The sequence below is a fragment of the Miscanthus floridulus genome, chromosome 5, assembly GCF_019320115.1.
Source record: "Miscanthus floridulus cultivar M001 chromosome 5, ASM1932011v1, whole genome shotgun sequence".
Lineage (NCBI taxonomy): Eukaryota > Viridiplantae > Streptophyta > Magnoliopsida > Poales > Poaceae > Miscanthus > Miscanthus floridulus.
Window position 1 is genome coordinate 106,661,140 of NC_089584.1, and position 7,518 is coordinate 106,668,657.

At 45.6% G+C, this 7,518-nt stretch overlaps 1 protein-coding gene across 1 annotated transcript; it reads right to left on the reverse strand.

Moving 5' to 3' along the window:
* Window positions 1-323: 323 nt before the first annotated feature.
* Window positions 324-1,944, reverse strand: LOC136452917 (pathogen-related protein-like). The gene is made up of 3 exons (XM_066453494.1): window positions 1,737-1,944; window positions 1,229-1,660; window positions 324-861 (listed from the first exon to the last, which is right to left on the reverse strand). Exons 1-3 carry the CDS (start codon window positions 1,881-1,883, stop codon window positions 637-639), a joined length of 804 nt encoding a protein of 267 aa, XP_066309591.1. The 5' UTR covers window positions 1,884-1,944; the 3' UTR covers window positions 324-636.
* Window positions 1,945-7,518: the final 5,574 nt, after the last annotated feature.

Consider the following 7,518-nt stretch of genomic DNA (forward strand, 5'->3'; position numbering starts at 1 on the left):
AAGGTTAGCATTATTGGAAGTGGTCCCATGGTGGGTGTTGAGTCGTGAACAAGCTGAGACATAGTGTCGATCCAAACGTATCGTCGAAGTGGTGATTGGTGAACGTTGCTGTCATGCCGGCACCTTCGATGTATGTCTTTGAGCCGTGCCACTTCTTTCCGAAGTCCGAACCAGTGGGGATTGCATTTTCACTTTCCAGGCCTTTGACAGTCCATCTTTTCCACAAAGCTGCTACTATTATATAATTGATATTTAAATAAGCCAAGGTGACGGGGCCTTGTTGCAACCAAGAAAGAACATGAACAACCATCGAACACTTCCACTACCACTTCAACATCAACTTCTTTTTCGTTGTTGAACAAATATCACACAATTACACGATCAACTTCACTTTCATGCTTATCACACAATTACACGGTCAACTTCACTCATGCTTTGTTTTCCTTCTCGAGACGGACCTCCAAATTCTTCTGACGACAGTTTTTCCACGACGGGCGAACAATTTCTTCTGATCACGAAACATCAATTAATGTAGTACAAGGACTACCCCTCAGTGAAGTCCATGGACTACGGACACGTCTTGTAAGCTTTTATTTACTCATTCACCAAGCCGCTACCTTCTTGGGTGCTGGTTGATCACTGTGGCTTCCCGGGGTTGAGAAAGGGGCAAGCTTGCGGCGGCGGGACAGCACCTGACGCCGACACGGCAGCGGCCTCGCTGAGCCTCTCCGCGAGCGCCACCACCTCGCCGCTGTCCTCCTCGGAGGTAGCCACCACCTTGGGGCCCCTGAGAAGGCCTCCCAAAAGCTCCCCGGGGTCGTAGTATACCTCCACGTCCTCCGCCCGCAGCTGCTCATCCACCTACTCATACTCACACTCACACAATGAGTCAGTGACAGAAAGACGAGGGCATCTATATATCACAAATTCGTCATTAGTAACTTTTTGTGGTGCTGGTGCTAATAAAGAAGAGATAAGGATCAGCCGTATCTTGCTGCGCTACATAACTATCGTATCACTTTTATTACTAGTAAATCGTATTCTGGTGAACATGACAAAATGGTCAATTATTCATCACTAGCCATACACTAAACAGGAGTATCAAGAAATAGTGCGGCGACTTTTTTTTTACCAACACGTGAACCGAACTGTCGATGGCTACGTCTACGTGTGCGTGTACGTACTAGCATAGCATCAACTGAGCGCGGGGCAAAGGAAGTAATATAACCTTGAGGACGGCGACCCCGTGGAACTCGACCTTATCGCCGGTGGCGGCGTGGCCCTTGTAGGGTCCCTCCTTGTGGCCCCAGTGCCGGAACTTGAAGGCGATCACCGGCGGGCCGGAGTACACCTTGAGCACCTCCCACGCGAAGCCGCGCGGGAACGCGGCGCGGAACAGGTCGTGCGAGGACTGGAACGTCTCGGCGGAGGCGTCGTACGCGCCCGCGCTCGGCAGCAGCGGGCCGTCCAGCAGCGCGTTGTAGCTGCCCATGGCCAGCGTCTCCTCCCCGGTCCGGGGACGCCCGCCGTTCACGGACAGGCTGAACTTGCCCGGGCTCACGGACTTGAAGTCCGACAGCCGCGCCTTGTGCGACAGCTCCATCTCCCACGTCTTGATCGCGTTCTGCACCACCTCCTCCAGCGAGCCCGCCGGCCACTCCTGCACGCCGCGCCGTCGTCAGCAACCAAGATGCTATCTGTGCATGTGTGAAGAAGAAACCAACACGTCGTCGAACCTGCGTGCGCTCGGCCTCGAAGAGGGCGTTCACGGCGTCGTAAGAGGGCGGCGCGCCGTGCCGCCACACGGTGTGCTTCTCGCCCTCGCCAGCCAGGTGGGACCGGTAGCGGTCGCGGCCGGAGGAGTCCGCCGCCGTCGCCTCCATCTGATCGATGTGTGCACGCGCAGCAAGGTCCACGGTTTGCACGGCCAGGCGTTTGTGGGGGCTGTCTGGTGCGCCACAGCTCGGTTTTAAAGGGGTGTGCGTACACGTCAGTACGCTCGCGCATTGGTCCACTCCAAAACCCACGGTGTGCTGTGTGTGAATTGGGATGCGCGGGGCCGTTGCGGGTTCTTACAGATCGACGTGCATTGCTCTCGTTGGATACTACGTCGCGCAACTCGCACAACGAACAATAGATTCATAGGCAAGTCTAATTGACTGCGTTTTTTTGGACTTTGTCCAGGTGCAGTGCATGAATATGACTAGGGATGAAAACGGATCGGATACGAACGGATATTATCGATATTACATTTGTTTTTATATTTCTGTCCAGATTCGGATTCAAATACAGATATTGTCAACTATGTCGGATATGATATGATTAGATATCGACATCATAAATATGCGATTTGAGTATTCGGATACGGATACAGTATCAGATGTTGGATATCCAGACTCAGATACGGACAGATCTCAACCCCTCTAAACGGATTCGGTTTCGAATACGGTCAAAAAAAATATCCGTACCGTTTGCATCCCTAAATATGATTCATCCGTCGCTAGTGTCGTCTGTGTGCCGTCGAAGTACTCCAATTGGGAGAACTTGTGTCCGGGGTCGGAGTGATGATTATGGTGTGCTACTGCGAAGATATGCATGGAGGATGGCGCAATTGGATGTATATAATCCAATCTACGAAGTAGACTGAATTGTTTCTTGCCCCGCCTAGCAACAACACTGGTCGTTGGATTTTGATTATCCAAGTTACCTACCATCAGGGCTCACATCCAAACAACCCTATTTCTATTTTTATTATCCAGCTGCTGACAGCTTCACTAGCGGCAGAGGCGCTAGGGGGACACACCCTAATCCTCCAGTTAAAACAGGAGGATCACCTTTAATTCTTGTGCTAACTAATGTGTATTAAGTGAACTTGGCCCCTCTTGCCCTATCAAAAAAAAAAAAACTTAGCCCCCCTTGCTAGCTAACCACTACTATGGTCCCCCTATATCAATTTTCTGGCTCCGCCCTGACTAGCGGCCGGATTAGGCTTCATGTGATTTGATGCGGAGAGGCGGCTAAGCACGGATAAACAAATGCAAAGGTCGATCTTCACGCCTGATTGGTGAACTGAGAATCAAAGCATTAGATGAACAAAGTGTTTGTCAAACGATGCTGTCAGGAAGACCAAAAGACAAACATAATATAATCGAAGTAGTACTCGGCATGCCCGGCCTGCTCGCTGTCTCTCGTTCGTCGGTCCTCCCGTGACAAGTCGGATATCTATACCCGGTATTCGGGTCAAAGAATTAATAAGCGTCACGTTACCTCATCCGATGATTAAGAATGCAACTGCAGCCTCGTCCGACCCTAAGGGGCCGGGCCACGCCTCGTCCAACTTTGAGGATGAGGTTTCCGCCTCGTTCGACCCCCAAGGCGTGGGCTTCAACCCCGAGGACGAGTTTTCCGCCTTGTCTGACCCCCAAGGGTTGGGCCACGCCTCGTCCAACCTCGAGGACGAGGTTTTCGCCTCGTCCGACCCCAAGGCGTGGGCTCCAACCCCGATGACGAGGTTTCCGCCTCGTCTGACCCCCAAGGGCCGGGCCACGCCTCGTCCAACTTCGAGGATGAGGTTTCCGCCTCGTCCGACCCCAAGGCGTGGGCTCCAACCCCGAAGACGAGGTTTCCGCCTCGTCCGCCCCCCAGGGGCCGGGCCACGCCTCGTCCAACTTCGAGGATAGGGTTTCCACCTCGTCCGAGCCCAAGGCATGGGCTCCGACTTGTCCGGTCCCGTGGGGAGGGGATAAACAAATGCAAAGGTCGATCTTCACGCCTGATTGGTGAACTGAGAATCAAAGCTTTAGATGAACAAAGTGTTTGTCAAATGATGCTGTGACGAAGACCAAAAGACAAACATAATATAATTGAAGTAGTACTCGGTGCCCGGCCTGCTCGCTGTCTCTCGTTCGTCGTTCCTCCCGTGACCAAGTCGTCATCTCCTTTTTATCTATACCAGGTAGCGTGTTGTACGTCGCTACGGGACAGTAAATTTTTTTACTAAAAACACATAGATGATATGATAAGATAATAATATTATGAAATTAAATATCGACGTTAAAAGTGACATTTAATCTAAATAGCAAAGTTCGTGAAATAAACGCAGTCACGGAGAGCGCGGCATCGCAGGTTCACCAACTCTACTGTATAGACCTTTCCGTGATGTGGCTAAGATAATGTTTTATATCGGTAGGAAGAAATCTCCGATATCTATTTCTTTCGTGCGCCAATAAATCCACGAATAAGTTCCGCCGCATCTCCATACCATTCTGTACACAGGTTCGAGTATATATGTAAATATTAATGCCTGTCACATGGGTAATACTGCGTGTTTTAAAAAATCTATCACAAAACCTAATAACAAATATGTTATACTCACCGTATAAATATGTGTGGCTTTAGGATATTCGGCTGATCGGGGCGGGGCAAGGACGACGGCGTGGGTGTGAACGACGACGTCGAGCGAGGGCCTTCTTGGTGCTCCGTCGGCGGACCTTCTCCTTCTCGGCACGGGCTTGCGGCAGCGACGCAGCTTCACGGCAGGGAGGGAGAGCAGGCGGTGGCGTGGGCGAGCACGGAGGCGCGAGGGAGAGGGATCGTGGGGACGGGGAGGGAGCGTGATTGGACGCTAATTGTCAGGTGGCATTTTCTAAGAATCACTGAGGTGGGGTCGGCAGGGAGTGGCATTTAGAGGGAAGGGGTTGTAGGGTTCGACAGACGACCTGAGGGATTTTTTTCGCACGATAATGTTGTCCAACAAAATAATATAATGATGATTCAAGTTTGAACGTGTATGTCATTCTCACAAAAAAGCTCCTAGGTAGATGATACAAAATGTCTAAATTCTCTCATAATTAAGTGATACACTGAGATTTTAATTTGTTCTCATATAAGACAAATTCCATATCAACACCGCTCTTCTTAACCCTAGATCCACATGTTTGCATCTCTAACAGAGCTCCACCCTCACCATGCTCGTGTACTCGTGTCTTAGTGTTGCCGCCGCCTTGCCATTGCAGGATTGCAATCTAGACCTACTTAAGATGAAGGCAAAAAAATGCGTTAGAGAAGGAACATCACATATGTTCTTGTGAGTTTAGAAACTTGTATTGTTATCTTTCTAACATTATGACAACACGAGAAATAGCCCCATGCATGATTTTATTTCAACATACCCATACGGGGTAGCAAGCAAAAATATTTACAATGGGTATATGGCACAATATGCAAGTCCATTATATAGCGACTCCATTACCAAATTAGGCATTAAAAAACTAATTCTCAACTCAAACATATATCGAGCAGGATTTTATAAACGTGGTTAAAACAGTATAGTGGCTCATTGGATGATTTCCTAGAGCCAACCATGGTAAAGGGTGAAGGCGGTGCACTACTATTTCTCTCTTCCAAAATTGTCTTTCTGTCAAAATATAAGTGGTTTTATAGTATCATTTTAATTTGACAAGTAAGGTCATTGCCGCATGTTTCATTAATGGAGTTTGCTGGTTTACTGGTCTTCTCTTTCTCTTAGCCCGATACCTTAGCGGCACATCAGTTAGTCGTCATATACATGAATTAAATAATAATAAATTTAAACCCAAATTTCCCAATAGCCTGGTACCTTAGCAGCACATCAGTTAGTCTTCATATACATGAATTAGTAAAAAATAAATTTAACTCCAAATATCCCAGAAGCACTGTTAGTTAATAAATCAATCTTGTAAACCAAATCATAGTTGGAATTTGAATGCCATAACCACACACCTCACTGTGGAATTTGCAGGCTAGCGTAAATCTAGAAATAACTTGCATTGCCTTGAAGCAGATTAAAACATGTGATTCATGATTACAATTGCAATCCTTCTAAACACCTAGGACTGGACACGGTGCTCGGGTTCATGGGGAGGGCGGATGGCATGACGGGGTCACCAACTCTAGTAACAGTTGTTCATAATATTGTGCTTGAACAAAAAAATTACCATCTCAACAGTCACTGTCTATTGGGACGACACCGCCAGGGTGTCCGCATAGCTGGTCATGATTTGCCATTTTGACAAGCTTGCATATGCTTCTGGTTGCAACCAACGATCTTAGTTTCAGAAAGGGAATAATAATAATAATAATAATAATAATAATAATAATAATAATAATAATAATAATAATAATAATAATAATAATAATAATAATAATAATAATAATAATAATAATAATAATAATAATAATAGCTGCACAAGTAAAAACAAGGACATGACAGTGAAAAATTAATGAAACAAATAAAAGCTAATGAAAAGGAAGTTAGATACATATTAGTGAATCTGATGGTTAGCACATTTGTATTACTCTCAGTATATTAAGAAGCTTCAATTTAACAGTGAGAAAATTAATATACACCCTCTCCAACCAAACCAAATATATATAGATCTCTGCATAACCTTATTTTGCACAACCAAACCATCCAATTTAGCAAGAAAAACACTCGTACCATCACATCCATTCCAATGAAACTTAAAGGCTCTCTATAATCATTATTTAGCTGTGTCAAAAATAGTAAGCTACATCCATTTATCAGTGATCCAAAATTTCTTTTTAACTGATGTCTATAACAAATAAAACTGGGGATGGAGCTCCTAATTTTTCATAACCATGCCTTTATGGATCAACGAAGATGGCTAAAAGCTCACTCTGTTGTGTCACCAAAAGCATGAAGGAGCCATCAAGGATGATATCATGCATGTTTCCAGCACCCTCCGGGAACACCACGACCCTGCAGGTGTTCATGCCAGCATTTCATCAAAGAGGAACTGCCCTTGCTGATCCTTCAAGCCTTGTGTTGGAAAAAATGCAGATTGCCGATACTATTTCTACATAAAGTAAATACCAATACTATCTCTACGTAAAGAAAATGTAGATACGTACTTATGAAGCAAGAGTTACAGTTAAAAAAATAGTGTGTTAGTAAAGATGATCTTCACACTTAGCAGCAGCCAAAAAAATATTTGGGAACTCATATACGAAATACTAATCGCAATGATTGTTTTCTTCAAATGGCACAAATAAAATATAGAGTTTAAATGAAAAAATTGTGGATTCGGAAACTAAATGCTCAATACATCATAAAATTTCACCTCCACCGAAACAATGCATCATAAATAGTTAATCCATACTGTAGTTAATTTCTTAAAATTACTACCAAAATCAGAAGTACCTTGAGAGATAGGTTTCAGTTTCACTCACAGTAATTGTTGTGAGCTCATAGATTGGGTCCTAGCAAGGGCATTCTTGCTCTTCCATGATTGGAGATGTCAGCGACCTTGCTTGTAGGCTTGACCTCCTTCTAGGTTCATATTGCGTCAGCCTCCTCGCCTAGGGCCACCTTCGATGCATCCTGTCCGAGGTTATAGTTGCAAACATTACATATTATCTTTCCTACGAACACTAACGACAGCAGACATCTAAACACTCCAGTAAAAAAATGAAATATGTACTTTTATAAAAACCAAAACCACTATCTAAAGCGATGTT